We start from the raw sequence: 18134 nt of genomic DNA, 5'->3' as shown, positions 1-18134 counted from the left end.
TTGTATTGGCATATATATGGCAGGTACCGGCCTGGGTAACCAAGGTAGGCGTGTTCTGTAGTAGGGCAGGAGCCTAGATACAACCAAATGGAAGTGACAGCCGTTATAAGATAAAACATGTATAGCACCTACCACTCCATCAACACCGCGTCCCTGCCTACCTAGGTAGCCACAAGAGTCTCCTCTAGTTCCCTTAAAACGCGGTGTCATTTGAATTTTATTTAGTGGTAGGCTGTCCTCCCCCCTTCTCGTTTTAGAGAACATCTATTCGTACACACATGGTACGCCCGGCAATCATTCACAGCCATTTCTAATTCGCAAACCCTCAAAGGTTACACCAGAACAACAAGCAAATACCATCGCAATTAAATCAACAGATCAAACCTCTTCAAACCCCAAGACCCATATCAGAACAATCATTTGCCCAAATAATCCTTGCTCCCCTATTCTACTAATAGAAATCGATACACGATATTCATCATGCTGTTCATAAAGATGATTATGCCGATTGCTATCATGGCCGCCTCTACACCTACCGCTTCTCTTCGAGGAACAGAAGTGTCGACCCCGGCACTGTCACCCGAGCACATGCAAAAGGCCGCTCTCTCGGATGCCATTGTCCAATCCAGCGCCGATCATGCCAATATCCCCCGAGACGCTGTTCACCGTTGCCACCAGTCCGTCGCCGAATTTGTAAGCGTTCTTTATCAAGCAGTGCTAAATATTTGCTAATCGGTCATTTAGGGTCCCGCCCCTTCGGTGGACGATTGCAACGGCGCGATCAAGAAGCTTCAAGCCGTCCAAGGCGACATCACGGTCAATTTAGTCGAAGGTTGCTACCACGCCGTGTCGGGCAACTGCACCGCCTCGGTCTGCCCTCAGCGTGTTGGTATTTCTACCATCTCTCCTACGCTTGCAGCCCAGTATATGACAAACTCTATCCTGACTGAATGCATTGCCGATGGTCTCCGAGGATGGTATTTGGACAGGAGCTATGGCATTGGTGTCTATTTAACCTAAACTTCGAATCTTCGGGGCAGACACAGGGGTTTCGAGTAGAAGAAACATATACCTGGATTGTGTTCGGAGTAGTTTCTTTGCAATTCATAATTCGAGCTTACGGCGTTCACGGTTAAGATAACAATGGGATAACCTATTTTCGACCGTGTTCAGTTCCGTGAAATACGTGAAGATATGCTCTGATATACGTTCTGGTAGTGCTATGAAGTGGGACATATATGGGATATGCGACCTGTATTAAAACAATAAGGATGGTTACGCACCCTGTCAGCTTACATGCATTGGTGTCTAGCGAGAAGAAATAATCAATCTAAATAAAACGAGACTGATCAATCAAAAAACCATGTGCCTAGGACTTATATCTTCCCGAAAATGCCGGGAATTTCTCCGGAAAACAGGATCGAAACCTGTCCTAATAGGTACTGATACTCCCTAATTTCCGGTCGTGTACCGCTTAGTATTACAGTTTTCGATGGCCTCGCTAAGAGAGTGCCGTGGGGATCGGTCCGATGGGTGGTACAACGTATAGCTTGCTGATATGGTGAAATTTAGTAGAATATGATATAAAGGCACCTAGGTGACGAAACACGTTATACTAACTGTAATCCCATTGTGAGGCTACGCTCCTGATTCTAGGACAACTCTCGTAAACGTACCTATTAATTATCGACGTCTTGAATCGGGAGTACGAATAGATTCGAGCTTCGTAGCGAGAACTTATAAAGAACACCTAGGTAGGTAGTTCCATACTTAAGTAATAACGATATGTATTTCTGGTTACTGATTTTGGTTTATTCCTGGAAGCAACCCGTGATTAGGTTGAAAACTAGCTGGGCGACAATAGAAACTACTGAAGAAAAGAAATAAATAGGAGGTTAGTGAACATAAAAATGACTTAATATTTGGTAAAAGATGGCCTTAGATGACCTATTCCATAAATTATCTATTCTAAGTAGATGATATAAATATCATTATGTTTATATAAACCAGACATTTCCAATGTTTTAATAGAAATTAACATTGCGTGTATCTGGGCGTAGACGTGGTAAAAAGGATTAATAGGAATAAAAGCAAGAATAAAATCAAGACGAGGGTTAGAAAAAGGCAGAAAGATCAAATTTAAAGAAGGTAGGAAGGAATGCAAAGGACATGTCGATATCCTTCAATGTTCTTTTTTCTCTCATTGCCTACCTCCAAAGGTCAATGTTGGTCACGCCAACGAAGAATTGACACCATTCTACCTAGGTAATTGATAATATAATCCTTCTATTATCATGTGCGATAATTCGTGAGAGTAAATGATTTTACTATTGTAAGGACGTTATGTAGGTATTTACAATAGTACCCACCTAGGTACCTAGGTAGGTACCTTTACTGGGCGACGTGGGGCGTAACGTAGCCCCGCAACAAGGTTAGCTGGGTACCTTAGGTCCACTACCTATTATTATACACTAACGGCGGCTTGCCATACGTCCCATTTTACTGTCTACTGCCCGTAGCTATTACTACCTACCTACCTACCTACTTACATACCAAGTTTAGAGGTATAAGTCTCCTTAAATCGCAACAATGGTATAAAACTTCCTCTTTTCTAGAGCATTTTGATGCCCAGGTAACTGATTACTCGCGCAGAACAAGGACGGCTGCTACACATATGTACACATGCAACGGCCTAGGGACGCCGACATGTTCGAGGACTTTTGCAAGGACAAGTTGCCCGATGATGAGATATACGTGCCACCGCATCACCAGCCTATCAATCCAGAGGATGAGGACGACGTCGTACCCGATCAACATGCTGCCTTTGGTATCCAGAAAGCTACCCAGCGAAGCAAGGAGCCCGCTTGGAAGGATCTAGGGTTAGCGGAGCTCATGGGCCGGGGACCTGCTGCGGAGAAAGGTGGGAATACGAATGGAGGCGGAAGCCGGGCTTCGAAAACGCCATTTAAGGGATTGCCGCGATGATCGATAGGAAGTGGGTGTACGGCTCTATCCCTACTGATACGAACCAGATGCACATGAGCATTAATGGGTTAGAATTGGCGCAAAGATATGGCCTTCTTTATATATGGCGTACCATTAATTCGAGATCACCTTAACAATAGGCGACTTCGGTCTTATCCGATGATATCATGTCCGTGTGAAACTGAATCTACCCGAACTCCTCATTCATAGTCCTAAACGCCATGCAATGCCCATATGATATGACCGCGCCCATTTCTTTTTATTTCTTTCCCCCTTGACGCGAAGGCCCTTTTAGCCCTTCCCTAGATATCCCTCCCTCTCCATGACTTCGGGGGCGAACTTGACTAGAAAGACCGTCCGGCCTGGCCACATCTCGCCTTCCTCTTGCTTGCCCACACTATGCGCCGTGACTCTCGCTGGGAATGCGGAGCCGTCGCATACACCCTCGATGATACCGGCAACATAGGCGGCACAGTTGAGTTGGCTCATGTCTTTGGGCACGCTGATGTATCGGTTTACGAGGGGTTCATTGTCGATGATCATGTACTCGTCGGGTTTGGTAGGATCGGACGACTTCTCGAGCCCGTCGGCGGCCCGGCCGAAAAGGTGCTGCCATATGTTGATCTTGATGAAGTGGAGGAGCGTGATGATGTTTAATGGTCGCGTTTGTGAACGCGGCGGTTCGCGATATAGTAGGAGGTCGAGAAGTTTGAGGCCGATCGGGTGACCTTGAACGTTGAGCCTAGTTTGGGAGCACGATGGTATGAGTATCGAACACGCATGTCACTCGAGCGTGATTGATCGTAGACCTAGGCTGACTTACCGCTTTTCTAAATCTTGTATGCTCTCTATTTTCTTCGAGGCGTAACCGACCATCTCAGAGAATAGGTAGGCGAAACTAGCACCGCTGAGCTCGGATGCCTTGGTGCGATTTAGAGGTCGATGGTATATTGTCTTGCCGTTGGTCGGGTAGCGCAAACCCGGCTGGTCTTTGTTGGTGCCCTTGACGGGCTGAAGGTTCGCCATTATTTTGTCCAGATCGACTTCACTTTATGTTTTCCGTTTTTGGGGGTGTAGGATATAAATTTAAATATCAAGATGTGTCGTTCTTATGTGAGCTGCGTTGCATGAGGATCTTGTCTTGGTAGGTAAATCACGTAAAGATTTAGGTACATACTTTGGGAAGGATATTTAGTGCGTTGGGGCAACCAAGCAGAGATAGATTCCCTAGAACGCCTGCTGTGGGGTCAATTAGAGCGCTGTAGCTTATAGTAGAGGAACATTAGGTACCTTCCATAGATTTCTGGTAACCTTCCAATGGACTTTACAGGCCTTAAATACCTAGGTACCTACCTAAGGTTTACAAGCTGCAACGCACTTAAATTCATATAGGAACCTCTTAGCTCACAATCTATAATTATTGATCCAATAAAAGCTTCATACAATTAAGTAGGTACATATGTATATATTAGATACCAGTCCGATCAATTCTAGGTGTTTTAGGACCACCTAATGTATCAATAAATTATCCTCATGGAAATGCGTTCTTATGCAGTCTATCTCCCAACTGTTCATTTCTTTAATATATTGGAACATCATTAAGTGCTTGCCTCGGCGGAGTAACCGGGCGAAGGCGATATTCCCTGAGCGTCATGGCCTTTAAGATAATCCTCCCTCTCGCCAATCTGCTTGCCGCCGGCTTCCCATCTTTGCTTCTGCTTTGCACGTTTCTCTGCGCAAAGCTTTATTAATACTGGCCAATACACATCATGATCATAATCAAACTGCAACTCGCCTCCCGCGAATTCCGACCATAGCTGTTCTTTTGGCACGTATTGCGTCATGTCTTCGTTGAATTTTAGTTTTTCCCTCGTCAACGGGTCAATGAAAGGCGTAATAAGCTTGAAGAAACCCCATACAACCCATGGAACTATAGCCTCCCATTAGTAAATATTATACTAGTTGCTGACATAGTGTTGGTTACCGTTGATTATCATCGCTCGCCCGAGCCTCTCAGGGTAATGGGTCTGAAGGATATGCAAGACTTCTCGGCCTTGGCTGATGCCGGGTGCTGTGTTCGAGCGACTTTTGCTGGTTTTGAAGTTGATGAGAAGACTTAGGGTTTCTTGTTGAGCCGGCATAAGCTCGATAACTCGCTCGAGCATAAAAACAAGATGTTGGACTTGTCGAGGGGATACGTCTGTATTTTGGCGGCCTGGGTTTAGGTAATGACAGGGACGGCCGTGCTTGTCGTAACCCAATAAGATCTGTTTCCCAGTGGCGTTTTCAGGGCCAATATGATCAGCGGACAACTCCTCAACGCCGTATTCTCTTCTCCACGCTAGAGTTTCTAGCAGACGCTTCTCTGACTCCTTCTCGTGCCATTTGGTAGCTCTTAGATACCTCAACAGACATTCCCTTGTCAACCACATCTTCTCATTATCAGTTAAAGGACCGCTCTTGTCTTTGGTCGAAGGGACTTCAGTCCAACCCTTCACACGCTTTAGAAGCCAGTCATATTTAGTTTGCTGATCGGCGGTAAGTGCTGGTTTCTCAGGGACAGCACTGCCTGCGGTGGGAGCTGCAAGCGGCGTCTTTAATACACCAATTTCAGTTTTCTCTTCGAGGACTGAGGGTTCTGCACTTCCAGACGCTGTTGTTGTCTTAGCGGTGGCCATTCTTTTTTGTCATGAATAATGTAATTGAAACTAGTTCCGTTGAGAATCTCCAAATAAAATTGAGGAAATAAAGACAGAAGATGCGGTATGGTCGAACGAAGAGCCCGAGAAATGAAGGTCAAGAGGCGGTGCCGGATGACGGAAGAATCTCAATTGGACCCTTTATTGACTTGGCCTGTTCAGGTAGGTACCTACAGTAACTACGCTAAACTTGTACCTAGCTTGATGCTTGTCAGGGGGCTAACCCCTACTTCGGGTAGCGCTAGATCTTTGGGTAAGTCCCCTGAAAATGCTACCTAGGTACCTAACTGTTGTACGTGCCTACCTGGCCGTGGAAGTACTACAGCCAAGACCCACAGCACTAGGGCGTTTCCTAATAGGTAAACCACTTAACACGAATGAACCTTAAGACGCGCCCTAAAGTGGGAAAAGCGCGTCTTAGGTTCTTCGTCTCATACCTAACTTAAAGAAAATAGTAACAAGGCCCTTAACTTTTTTCTTCTCGTTAGAGCTAAAAATATGGTACAATAGTCATATATTCGACATTGCCAGTCATATACAAATCGACCATATCCATTATTAGGTCGCCACTTCAGTTTCTGGATCTTGTGCCATGGCGGAAGCAGATTTGCAAGAGTTGAACGAGCAGTTCGGCGTTCCGAACAGGGAACTCGAGCCCGATGTCGTCTCCGAACTGCGGTCTATAATGCGAATGCATTCACTATCTGCCCAGGATCTCTTCTTCAAGTGGGAGTCATATTGCATAAAAATGGACATGGATGGAAACAACCTATCCGTGGAAACTTTGCGAGCCCTAAAACAAGATATTTTAGATGCTTTAGAGCGGAGCAATCGAACCCACCACGCTCACATCAAGACAGAGAAACGTGCGGCCGGAACCCCACGCAGCGCTGTAAAGAATAGCGGGGATGTCTACGGCATGTGAGTAGGCATCTAGATTATCTCGATAGTTCATCAACCCAAGGCTAACGCCATGTAGGTTAGAAGGAATGGTCCCCAATACTCCAGCTACGGGGAAGTTAAGTAAAAGTGCCCCAAAGCGACGACAGCAGCTCGAGACCCCTTCCATGGCACGAGTGAAGGGCGGCATTCTCGGTAGCTCGCCTGATTCTAAGAGCCCCATGCGATTGGAGAGTCAATTAGATTCTATGAACGCTGTACCGTGAGTAATAATCGAGGCTTGACACCCCTATATAGAATGCTGAGGATTCATAGAGCCACTTCATTCAACGACCGCCTCAACCCAGGAGAGGTAGTGGAAGTCTTAAATGAACACCTAAAGCCCCCCGAGCCGTTAATTGTACCGTTTGCAGAGTCTCGCATCAAATTAACTGCGGCTTCAGACCAGAAGAAACTTGGCTATAAAACGTTGGCCATGAAATCCTCAGAAGCGTCCGAGATTCTAGATGATCGGATAGACGAGTTTCTTGGCCTTGTGAGAGACCATCATAATATAGACGAAGACGAATTCGGCAGTGCGGCTAGTCAAAGTACCACGGAAATCGTTGCTGTGGGCCGAATCGCATCGGATTCTTTAGAGGGCAAATTGAATGCAGCCTCTCTTGTTCTAGAGACATCAAGGCGGACTGGTGGAGGCCGAAGAATTCCTCTGAATTTGCAAGGCCTCAATGGCCGGTACCAATTTTTCCCAGGACAAATCGTTGCATTTAGGGGGATCAACTCGTCCGGTAATGAGTTTGTTGTTCGGGAAGTATTATCAATACCATTGCTACTTAGTGCTGCATCCACGCCAGCAGCTATCGAAGCTCACCGAGAGCGACTACGAGGAGGACCTGATGCAATGGAATCAGATGATGATCCGGCACCGTTAAATATCATTATCGGCTCGGGGCCTTATTCTGCTGATGACAACCTTGACTTCGAGCCTCTTCACGCCATTTGCAGCCAAGCAGCGGATACATGCGCTGATGCCCTAATTTTGATGGGCCCATTCATTGACGTCGATCACCCTTTGATTGCTACAGGCGATTTCGACCTTCCGGAAGACGCCACGGTAGACCCTGACGTCGCAACGATGTCCACCGTTTTCAAGTATATGATCGCTCCTGCTTTCAATCGCTTAGTTGCGTCAAATCCTACCATCACTATTCTCTTGATGCCGTCCGCTCGGGATGTTGTTGACAAACATGTGTCCTGGCCGCAAGAAGCCTTCCCCAAAAAGGAGCTCGGACTACCCAAAGCCGTTCGGATAATAGGCAACCCAATGACGGTATCCATAAACGAGGCAATATTCGGAATCTCGTCTCAGGATATTTTGTGGGATTTGCGAAACGAGGAATTGGTTGGTGGCCGGACCGCCGACCTTAATTTACTGTCAAGAACTTCGCGATACTTAATCGAGCAACGACATTACTTCCCTATATTCCCCCCTATAGACCGGCAGAAGTTACCGAAGGCGGGTACGGCGGATGGACTTCCAACTGGTACTGCACTTGACATAAGCTATTTGAAGCTTGGCGAGATGGTGACTGTGAAGCCCGATGTGATGATTATACCGAGTGCTTTACCCCCCTTTGCGAAGGTAAGAAAAGAAAAAAAGCCCATGGCGTATTATACGTGTCGAATATTTTCGCTAACACATGCTAGGTTGTGGAAAGTGTCTTGGTCATCAATCCAGGATACCTCTCCAAAAGGAGAGGTGCGGGTACATACGCTCGAATGGTACTTTTCCCACCGAAAGTGGCGGATCAAGACGTGGGTAGTACAGGTTTGCTTGGTCATAAAGTCTTCGAAAGGGCTAGAATAGAAATCACAAGGATATAATTGGGTCGTATAATTGGTGCAATTGAGCTGGATTTGCATGTACCGAGTGGGAGATATCCTAATTAGAATTGATTCGGCCTGTGAGGTTTCATAAACCCGTATGAATATACTGCTTGGCAGGTATTTTTCTACTTGATGTCTATTCTTCGCCTCTTCTCGTTTGCACAACGATCTACTTCTTGAGATGAGTCTCTTTTCCTCCGGCTACCGTAATCATCTCGATCGCGCCTCCTAGGAGATCTGGACCTAGACCTATCCCTACGACGTCGGTAGTCATCTCTTGGGTGGTAACTACTTCGATCATAATCCCGGTCCCGTTCTCGATATCTATCCGCGTTTCGTCCTCGATCCGGATTCCTAGGGCCTTCTGGCGCATCGGGAATAGACCTCTTCCTCTCGCCAATAGGGACTGCATTGGCTCCTCCAGGACCTGATGCTTCTCTAGCGCGATCGGATTTGAATCTGTCGTCCACACTGTATCGATCAAATTCCTTGCCTGGCCTTGTATCACGAATGTCTCCCCACCGACCTGTATCTTCCGACTTGAGGTCCCTGTATTTCGAGGCACCTTTCTTACCCAGTTTCGTCATGTCGCGCATCTGTAACGCCTTTGGAAGTAATTCGCGATTTTTTACGTCGTCCATAAATCGTGACCCCATAATATCCCGATTAACCAAACCTTCAGCCTCCGCCTCGTCCCGATAAAAGGCACCCTTGTGAAAGTACTTTTGCATATACGACATTTTCTCTTTCGAGTCCTTTTCCTCTTTCTGCTTTGCGAGGAATGCTTCGTCTTCTGCCTTTCGTTCTTCTTCTGTTAGATTTCTTCGGCGCTCAACCTCCTCTCTTTCCTTCTCGCGCGCCTCGATAGTCTCACGCTCTCGCTTGATTCGTTTCAACTCGCGCAGTTTCCATGCCGCATATTCGGCTTCGGGATCCACGTCATCTTCCGTGTCGACGTCCTCTTCTTCGTCTACTACATCGTCCCAATGTTTTTTCTTAGTCGCACGAGCCGCAGCATCTTTGCGCATTTGCTCCTCGACCATCTCATCCATGGCTTTCTTCTTCTTTGCCTCTTCTTCTGCTAACCTAGCCGCTTCGTCCTGTTCCTCGTGAGATTCCTTGTTTCCATTTCGTTGGCTTTTTGGGACAAATTTAGGTTTTAACATTAACCGCCGAGGAGCATCTTCCTCACTGCTCTCTTCCTCTTCTTCGTCGTCTTCGTCGTTGCTATCGTCTTCACTCTCCTCCTCTTCTTCGCTTTCTTCCGTGACGAAACCCTCCTCGGCTGCTAGACGAGCTGCTTTTGCGGCCGCTACACGTCTAGCTTCGGCTTCTAGTTCTTGCTTTCGACGTTCGTTGAGGTCTACTTTGCTGAGGTTGCTAATTATTTTCCCAGCGCTTGGTGCTTTGGGGGGTGGCGCGATTTTGCGTTGGGTCTGTTGTTGCTCAGTATCGCTACCGCTGGCTTCTGAATCGGATTCGGAGGACGACGACGCGCCAGTTGGCTTACCAGCGCGGTAACGCGAAGGTCGCGCGGGATTCGCAGTCATGCGTCGTGACTGCATTTTGAAGGAAAACAAAAGTTCGAAATGACGGTTAATAGATGTCGGGGTTGGAGACAGGAATTATAAATAATAATAAAGGTGTTTTGCCAGAATTTTGAAGCTACATAATCTAGGTGTATGTATATGTACCTAGGTAGATATGTAAATGTACAGTACATTGATGTATGTATTGAGATTAAGTTCCACATATAAATCTACCCTCCATGTCCCTCCTAGCGGAATTGGTGTGGGGCCGCTATGTAGAGCTTCATGTTATCGATAACCATAATCATTTACAGCGGGGTCTCCAAGCTTGAATTTAAATTCAATGAATCTAACGGCCACATTTTGGTGTTATAAAAAAAAAGACATATATTAAAACGACCTGTTCAGGCCTAGAAAGATGAGCTAGGCATGACTATATTACGCCAATAACTCCCGGTTAACTCCTTTAGCCTCCCTTCAAAATCTCATAAGATCCCGTCGTTCTGTTCCGCGTCCATTGCATCTTGTAATGGAGTTCGATCTATAGCCAAAGCGCTTTCGGTCATCTTCTCAACATGACCCCCGTCCATTTCCTCGTCTAACTCGGATACTTCCTGGTCGTCTTCGCCACCGGCGCCTCCTTCGGACTTGGTCTTGTTCGTTGGTATCTGGTCATTGACCTCATCCCAAGTTTTTCTCCGGGATTGAATCGTTCGAGCTTGGCCTTTACTTTTCGCAACCTTTTGCTCCGTTCTCTCCATGATCGCAGCAGCACGATCCTGATCTTTTTCATGCCTTCTTCGCGCCTTTGAGCTCATGTTTCTGCTCTTCTTTGTCTTCTTCGTGATCCCTGCTCCATTGTGTATAGCAAGTACAGAAGGGCGATAGTCGACTGATTCGGGAGGGGGTTGGACGTTTTTGAGTGACTTGTCGGTGTCAATACCTGGAGATGTCGCACGCCTCGCAGCCCTAGAGTGAATAGAAGGAGCTATACAAAAAAACAATCTCTTAATTAGCTAATTCCACTGCAGATAAATGTAGAGAACAGCGAGGCTTGTAATTTCGCACCTCTCTTCTTTTTCGAAATTGCGCTTTTAGCCATGGCTACTATATCTTCTCGCTTTTAATTTTTGTCGGATTTATTCTTGTAGAAAATGAAGTATTTTAGTGAACCTTTCAGGTTCAAAGACACAACGTCGAATTGTATTGTAGATACAAATTTCTTAAATTTTTGCCCCGCAGGCCTGCACGGTGATGCGATAAAGATTTGTCTGGGAATTGATAAGGCAAACGGGAAAAGGTTAAATAAGGAATGGGTGTATCTATAAATCTGCAGTCTTAGCGTATACAGTACCCAGGTACATACGTGGGTGCAGCTATCAGATGACCCATTTTTAAAAGAAAGAAAAAAAGGCATGGTATTTTGAAAGTACCATGGATCTCACCCAATCAAAAAGCACAACCAGTCCCCCAAGATTCTTGTTACCAACGCAGATGCTTCGGACACATCCTACTGCCAAAACTTACCTACCTACATACGTGGATACAAAGATCACAAAAACCTTGGAAAACAATTGAGAGCGCCGAACAACAGACTCGTTTTGTCATTCCTTTTTTGCCATGGCGGCTCTCGCCTATTATAATTTCGCGAAACTCACCCAGCTTTGATGGTTTTTGATTTCTTCCTCCCATCACGCATGATCCATCTTCCCGTGCTATCGCAACATAGCCTGCAAACACCAGGATGCCCTCTCATCACCCAGAGACCCAGTTCGGCCATCTCGACGAATCTCATTCTTTCTATGCACTAGGCGCTTTGCTGGACCGGTTACAGCAACCGAGCGTCATTGTATCATTCCTCCTCCTTCTATTAACTATCTTCTACCAGTCTCTGCGCTCTTCGCCCCTCTCCCGGCTACGATATCTTGGTCAGCTTCTTTGGGACTTAATAGTAGCCATCACGCCAGCGATCCTTCTCTATGCCATCGACGACCGGCTCAGCCCCTCACCTATCCGAACCTCACGGCCTACGCTATCGACACGTTCCCGATCGTATACCGCGAAGAGCGACCTTCTCAGAAGAATATTTGGTATGGATGGGCCGGGCGGCATCATCACGTCTGTTGCTGATGCCGGCAGAAGAAGTCTCTCCAGTCTATCCGGTGGCACATTAATTAAGCATAATACGGATCACCCCGCCGGTCTCGGGAACTACGATAATTCATGCTTCCAAAACAGTATCCTTCAGGGATTGTCCTCGTTGGAACCGTTACCCTCATATCTTGAAAGAGGTCTAGAACTAGACAAGTCGTTAGGGGATAGAGAGTCAAGCTCAACAGGTTCATTACGCGACCTTGTTTTCAAGTTGACCAACACCAGTTATAATGGAAAGACTTTATGGGCGTCGAAAAAGCTACGATCGTTGGATACGGGACAGCAGCAGGACGCCCAGGAGTATTTCTCTCGGATCCTAGATGAAATCGAGAGAGAAATCATCAAGGCCGCAAAACCTCAGCATTGCTCGCCTTGCTTCGAAACTGCAGGCATTAGAGACGACACCGAAGACAGCCAGCATAGTGGTGACAGTGGATATCAATCACTGCCAACACTCGTATCGAGTACCGCGAATTTAAGGAATCCCCTAGAGGGATGCTCAGCACAACGAGTCGCATGTGTTCAGTGTGGCCATTCGGACGGATTATCCTTGACACCGTTTAACTGTATTACACTCAATCTTGGGCTAGAGCAAAGGGAATACGACCTCTACGAGCGATTAGATTCCTATACCGACCTAGAGGCCATCAAAGGACTAGATTGTGTCAAGTGCACTTTACTCAAACTTCAGAAACTTCTTGGAATCGTTGTATCTCGTTCGAAGGAAGATGGGGCAACCGGAGAAACATTACGTGGTGCCGCCGATCGATTGGAAGCTATCAATCTTGCCCTCGAAGAGGATGACTTTGAAGAGGACACCCTTAAAAACATAAGCAAAATAGATAAGCGAGTCAGTGTTACCAAAACCAGGCAGACAGCCATAGCGAGACCTCCCCAGAGCCTTGCCATTCATATAAACCGGTCAGTTTTTGAGGTTACCGGCCACATGCTCAAGAATCCCGCAGCGGTACGGTTTCCAAAAAGGTTCGACCTCGGTCCATGGTGCTTGGGAAGCGCGAGTGGTCCCATCAAGGTCGATACGGATGCTTCTCACATTGGAGAAGAGCGTTGGGTTACTGATCCGAATTCATCCATGGTTTCAGGAAGTCTAAACTCACCCAGGATAACCGGTCCGATATATGAGCTGCGCGCAGTTATAACTCATTCAGGACGGCATGAGAACGGTCACTACGTCTGCTATCGAAGGCATCCTCGTCAACCGTCAAATCTTAAGGACGCAGCAGCCGAATACCCCGAATCACTTGATAGCGGATTTGGATATGACTATAATGAAAGCGATACGAGTTCATACTCGGATGCAGACGCAAAATGGTGGAAAATAAGTGATAATATCGTACGGGAAACAACCGAAGAGGCCGTCCTAGCGCAAGGTGAAGTCTTCATGCTTTTCTACGATTGTGTCGTTCCAAATTGTGTTCTTGCCGCCCAGCCAAACGACGGTGCTCTCGAGCCACAGCCAAATAAGGAACGATTTAACAAAGCGGCACGAGCAGGATCAATTCTTATACCATCTCTAGCTGAAGGGGAGGAAGTTGATCCAATGATTCCACTACGCCGTCCTAATTCGCAAACGGACAGTAACGAAACGTGGGTGCAAAGCCCAATCCACGGATGGACTAAAGCAATGTAACAGTTGGACTTAATGATGTCAATGAGGTGTACTTTAATAGCGTGCTTCTTTGCATAGCCACGGCGTTTTGGCGGAACGGGCCAAGGCGGTTCTTCTGGTCTGGGTACGGTTACGTTTGGGTAAAACGTGTTTACTACCGTACGTCTTTTTGGTGGGCGTTTATCTAAATGGGCCGTAGTAAGTTCATGGAGCGTGAATACCTAGTATATGTTATAGCTCATTTATTTTATGTCGTTTTACTATGTAATCCTCGGACGATTTACTTGATATTTCCTCATACATAGTACACGAACAATTGTTCCATGGATATAACCTCGGTAAACTGGGTGGAAATAAGTTTTAATAAGAGACCAGCATTAAAGCCATTTCTTGGGAGTATAAGGACCACCCACACATTAATAGTATTTATTTATACCTTTTCTTTCTTTCTTTCTACATGCAGATCCGATGGTCTATACCCCGCATATCGTGATGTGTAATGTCTCATCTTCCAGCCCTATCACTTCTCATCCATGATACATCAATGGGCTTATCACCCGCGTAGCCTTTCAGCGAAAAACTGCATAATTGGAAGCATCTCATCCCTATTTTTAGGCATGCTATCATCGGATTTCTTCCACTTAACTTCCCGCACGTCAAGGAACTCTTTCTTTAACAGATCTATGTCGTCCTCGTTAAGAGATTCGCTTGATCTGCCATGACATATTAAGACTGGAGTTCGAGATTTTTCTCTAGTGCTTATCGTAGGTATCATACTAGAGGGCAATGGTCCACCGATTGATACAGACCCTTTAAAGCATGATGATGTACCCTTGTCTCCTTCAGTGATATCTAGAACCTTCTCACCTTCACGAATCCTTGATGACAGGCCAAGGGCCAGAGAGCCACCTTGGCCGAATCCAAAGAGGATAATATCATTTGTATTCCATCCGCATTTCTCGATAAGCGTCTCGCGAACCAACTTTCCTAAGACTAGGTACTCGGCCTTGGAGAAACCAGGGTCAGATTCCAAGTCTCCTGTAGATGGTGACAGAGTCAAATCATCTCCCCAGTGAAAATGTCTGGCTGGGCCTGCGATTTCGGAATGTGACTGACCGAGTAATGCCGGAGGTAGCGGAGATACTCCACGAACAGAGATGGAAAGGACGCCTGGTAGATTCAGATTTCTCGGAAAGGAAGTGAATGGAGCTTCCGAATCTCCGAGACCATGAAAGAGAATGAGAATAGCTGTTGTCAACTCCCGGACTTCGGGGAAAACCAATGATATATGCAATGAGGGTGATAAGTGGTTGAAGTCTTCTGGTGTGGGTATTCTAGTCGGCATTTTCTTTTTTTCGGGGAGATTTGGCTGCCTATATATGTGGGAAGCGGGTATCTCAATGTCTAACTGATTGTTCTGGTTGATTTAGGTAGCTAGATAGGTCGAGGGTATTCAATGAGGTCAATGGCATAATACTCGACCAATAACCAGCCCGGCAGCCCGGGCGCAGAAGGTACCTACATAGGTAGAGAAGATACATAGTAAAGCGATGCTCTAGCAGACCTACCTACATGTAGGTACCTACCTAGGTAATTTGGGCAAATTGACAGGGCCTAGCCTAGCGCTAAGGACACTACAGGTTAGCATTCTACCCCTAGGTACCTAGGTTGGTATAATTAGTGACTTCACGTTTAAATTCTTACCATACAATACCTTTTTGAGTCTCGAGGAGTTTACATACTACAAATTTCATTATTATTTATCCCGTCGAACTCTATGCACAAGATCTAATACCTATCCTCATATTAGGTACTTTTAAGTCTTGAGCACGCATATCGTATCGTGTGGCTACTACGTGATGTGGGTAGCAAGCCCAAATTGGAAATTCAATCTCCGACCGGCTTCGTCATCGCCTTCTTGGACTACCTAGGTAGCTCCCTTGCACAAACCAGGGGACTGTTACTTGACACGTGCTTGTCGAGATAACATCAATAACTTGTTCCCAACACGCACTAATTAGATTATGGATGCATTTACTATCAGATCTAAACATGGATGCGAAGATGGAGTCGGAATACGGAACTCGAATTGGCACTATAGGTCCAGCATTATCATCCGAGCGAGAGCGTTGGTAGTCGGGATTGAATATATAAATTTCCCATTACCATTGTTATCGGCTTTGATTACTAGACCGAACGAATGATTTATTCTTGTGTTGTGTGAAGTGGGAAATTCAGGTCTGGACAGGTAATGGGCATCGTACCGATTTCGACTTAGAATAATAACGGCACTATGCACACCCTGCAAGCCATCATAATCTCATTAGCAAATACAGGCATCTATGTGGCAGCACAACAATACCTTGCGCCACTCCAGGATATCGATTTTCCTTCTAGCGAGAGTGCGAGGAATCCTCTCCAATGGTTAGGTGCTAATGGGCCTTGGTATGCTGGTATGATACTATCAATGTCGATAGCTCCGGGGCGAGGCTTATTAAGAACCACGAATAGGTCCGAACGTCTTTGGGATTTCGCCCGAAATCCCTCAGAATTGCTACATCGATCGAGCTGCATATGTCTCGAGACATGGCTCAAGGTATCCAGACCAAGGAGCCTACGATGGATGGTTGTCGATGTATGATTGGGTTCGTTTTTAACGCATTGGAACGGCCGCAATATTCGCTAAATCTTTCATCTAGTTTCAAACCGCTAACTACACCGCGGAGGGGAGTCTATCATTCTTGACATCTTGGAAGCCTGTTTTGACAAACCCTTCGTCCCAAATCGCCATGGAAAACCCTACAGGGGTGAAAGAAGCCTATGATCTAGGCTATACTCTTCGAACAAGGTTAGTCAATCTTGTACTGATTCGCCTTTACAATATATGACCAAGCTAATAATTATAGGTACCCGGACCTCTATCGTGACGGAGATGAGTTTATAGTGTGGGCCAATAATTATACTCGAGTCCTCCAGACAGCGTCTATGTTTGTTCGGGGTTTCTTGGGTGCCACTGCTTCCCAGAAAGGGAGTGTTATCTCGGTAACGTCCAAAGGCTCTTCAGCTAGCGTCGGAGACTCACTTGCTCCTTCGGATATGTGCCCGAATTTCGAAGACTTGGAAGGAGGAGAGCATATGTCGACTTGGGATAGCATTTGGATCCCGCCTGTTCAAAATAGGTTGCAAAAATTAATCAAAGGCAACCTAACCTTAACGGCTAGCGATGTGGACCAGATTCCGTATCTGTGCGGCTTCGAATCCCACATTACTGGTCGACTCTCCCCCTGGTGTGGTGTGTTTACGGACGAAGAACTCAAGCAGCACGAGTATTCTAATGATCTCCGGTATTATTATGGGGTAGGCCCGGGAACAGATCTTCCAAAGAAAATGATGACTCCCTTCCTCAACGCGCTTGTTGGCGTACTAAAGAGTGGGCCTGTCAACGGTACCAGAGCCGATGGGTCGCTATTCAAGGTACCGAAACTGCTCGCGTCGTTCCTGAACGATGGTCAATTGACCGAATTAGTTACCGCGAGCGGTGTTTTTGATACGCAACCTCCATTGTCTGCCGTCGAAAAGGATGATCATAGATTATGGGTGGGGTCGCGATATGTTTCAATGCGCGGGACTATTGCTTTTGAGCGCCTGGATTGTACTGTAAGAGACAATAGCGGATATGCGACGTTGCCAACCTTGAAGCCAACAACATCTGACGATACATACATCCGAATTCGTCTAAACGACGCAGTGTATCCCATCCCATCCTGCAAGAACGGACCTGGCTCTTCTTGTAGGTTGAATGATTATGCCAAGTATATCGCGGAGAAGTATGCTTCTGAAGGTGACTGGATCAAGAACTGCAATGTTACGATTGGTAAGGATACGCCGACTAAGGTGAAGGGTGCTAGTTTTTTTACGGATCTTAGCCAACCTTGGATCACGCGGATTTCTGTTTAATATATGATTATGCGTTGAATTGAGGGAGAATAATAATAATAATAACAATAACAATAATACTAATTGATCATGTAAAACATCGATATCGATATTGTTATTGGACTTTTAATACATGTACAAGTTGAGGTTGTTTTGTCTGAGAAGAATAAACTAGATTTAATGCTGTATGTACATGCCTGCAGACATGATCTCCAAATTTCGAAAAATCAACATCGTCAGACATAAAATAATTTTAATTTTGAAAAATCACTTTCAATCCGAAATGATTGCAAAAATAAGATCGTCACTCAACTGAAATCGTCTCAATCAAACAATTGTCAAGCTATCATGTCGAATTAGAAATCTTTTTTCTAATACCTCATCATCCCAGAGATCATGTCCACATCCCCTACT

At 46.0% G+C, this 18134-nt stretch overlaps 10 protein-coding genes across 10 annotated transcripts; 5 read left to right on the top strand and 5 right to left on the bottom strand.

The window, feature by feature from the left end:
* Positions 1–480: 480 nt before the first annotated feature.
* F4822DRAFT_442317 (uncharacterized protein) lies at positions 481–1287 on the top strand (the record flags this gene model as incomplete). Its single annotated transcript, XM_051462978.1, has 2 exons — positions 481–693; positions 745–1287. The coding sequence occupies 2 exons, from the start codon at positions 481–483 to the stop codon at positions 1018–1020; spliced, it is 489 nt and encodes a 162-aa protein (XP_051317028.1). The 3' UTR covers positions 1021–1287.
* A 1395-nt stretch (positions 1288–2682) lies between these two features.
* On the top strand, positions 2683–2985 carry F4822DRAFT_427102 (Apc13p protein-domain-containing protein; the record flags this gene model as incomplete). The annotated part of the gene is made up of 1 exon (XM_051460677.1): positions 2683–2985. One exon carries the CDS (start codon positions 2683–2685, stop codon positions 2983–2985), a length of 303 nt encoding a protein of 100 aa, XP_051317027.1.
* Positions 2986–3110: 125 nt separating this feature from the next.
* On the bottom strand, positions 3111–4178 carry F4822DRAFT_396132 (putative SPP30 protein). Its single transcript, XM_051457492.1, has 2 exons — positions 3809–4178; positions 3111–3727 (listed from the first exon to the last, which is right to left on the bottom strand). Exons 1-2 carry the CDS (start codon positions 4009–4011, stop codon positions 3277–3279), a joined length of 654 nt encoding a protein of 217 aa, XP_051317026.1. The 5' UTR covers positions 4012–4178; the 3' UTR covers positions 3111–3276.
* A 206-nt stretch (positions 4179–4384) lies between these two features.
* F4822DRAFT_396131 (CRAL/TRIO domain-containing protein) lies at positions 4385–5823 on the bottom strand. Its single transcript, XM_051457491.1, has 2 exons — positions 4970–5823; positions 4385–4915 (listed from the first exon to the last, which is right to left on the bottom strand). Exons 1-2 carry the CDS (start codon positions 5661–5663, stop codon positions 4584–4586), a joined length of 1026 nt encoding a protein of 341 aa, XP_051317025.1. The 5' UTR covers positions 5664–5823; the 3' UTR covers positions 4385–4583.
* A 147-nt stretch (positions 5824–5970) lies between these two features.
* Positions 5971–8532, top strand: F4822DRAFT_179652 (DNA polymerase alpha, subunit B). Its single transcript, XM_051453391.1, has 4 exons — positions 5971–6605; positions 6664–6846; positions 6900–8226; positions 8292–8532. Exons 1-4 carry the CDS (start codon positions 6277–6279, stop codon positions 8466–8468), a joined length of 2016 nt encoding a protein of 671 aa, XP_051317024.1. The 5' UTR covers positions 5971–6276; the 3' UTR covers positions 8469–8532.
* Positions 8524–10199, bottom strand: F4822DRAFT_179635 (splicing factor, Prp19-binding domain-containing protein). The gene has a single exon (XM_051453390.1). The coding sequence runs from the start codon at positions 10034–10036 to the stop codon at positions 8597–8599; it is 1440 nt and encodes a 479-aa protein (XP_051317023.1). The 5' UTR covers positions 10037–10199; the 3' UTR covers positions 8524–8596.
* Positions 10200–10202: 3 nt separating this feature from the next.
* On the bottom strand, positions 10203–11335 carry F4822DRAFT_396126 (Alb1-domain-containing protein). Its single transcript, XM_051457490.1, has 2 exons — positions 11069–11335; positions 10203–10988 (listed from the first exon to the last, which is right to left on the bottom strand). The coding sequence occupies exons 1-2, from the start codon at positions 11100–11102 to the stop codon at positions 10486–10488; spliced, it is 537 nt and encodes a 178-aa protein (XP_051317022.1). The 5' UTR covers positions 11103–11335; the 3' UTR covers positions 10203–10485.
* Positions 11336–11455: 120 nt separating this feature from the next.
* Positions 11456–14208, top strand: F4822DRAFT_396124 (cysteine proteinase). Its single transcript, XM_051457489.1, has one exon. It carries the CDS (start codon positions 11745–11747, stop codon positions 13803–13805), a length of 2061 nt encoding a protein of 686 aa, XP_051317021.1. The 5' UTR covers positions 11456–11744; the 3' UTR covers positions 13806–14208.
* F4822DRAFT_396121 (alpha/beta-hydrolase) lies at positions 14209–15486 on the bottom strand. Its single transcript, XM_051457488.1, has one exon. It carries the CDS (start codon positions 15127–15129, stop codon positions 14338–14340), a length of 792 nt encoding a protein of 263 aa, XP_051317020.1. The 5' UTR covers positions 15130–15486; the 3' UTR covers positions 14209–14337.
* Positions 15487–15488: 2 nt separating this feature from the next.
* Positions 15489–18134, top strand: F4822DRAFT_396119 (phosphoglycerate mutase-like protein). The gene is made up of 4 exons (XM_051457486.1): positions 15489–16237; positions 16296–16429; positions 16484–16632; positions 16691–18134. Exons 1-4 carry the CDS (start codon positions 16078–16080, stop codon positions 17739–17741), a joined length of 1494 nt encoding a protein of 497 aa, XP_051317019.1. The 5' UTR covers positions 15489–16077; the 3' UTR covers positions 17742–18134.

The sequence above is a fragment of the Hypoxylon trugodes genome, assembly GCF_022578975.1.
Source record: "Hypoxylon trugodes strain CBS 135444 unplaced genomic scaffold F4822scaffold_3, whole genome shotgun sequence".
Taxonomy (NCBI): Eukaryota; Fungi; Ascomycota; class Sordariomycetes; order Xylariales; family Hypoxylaceae; genus Hypoxylon; species Hypoxylon trugodes.
The sequence above is the reverse complement of the archived record's forward strand: the minus strand, read 5'-3'. Positions and strand labels throughout refer to the sequence as shown.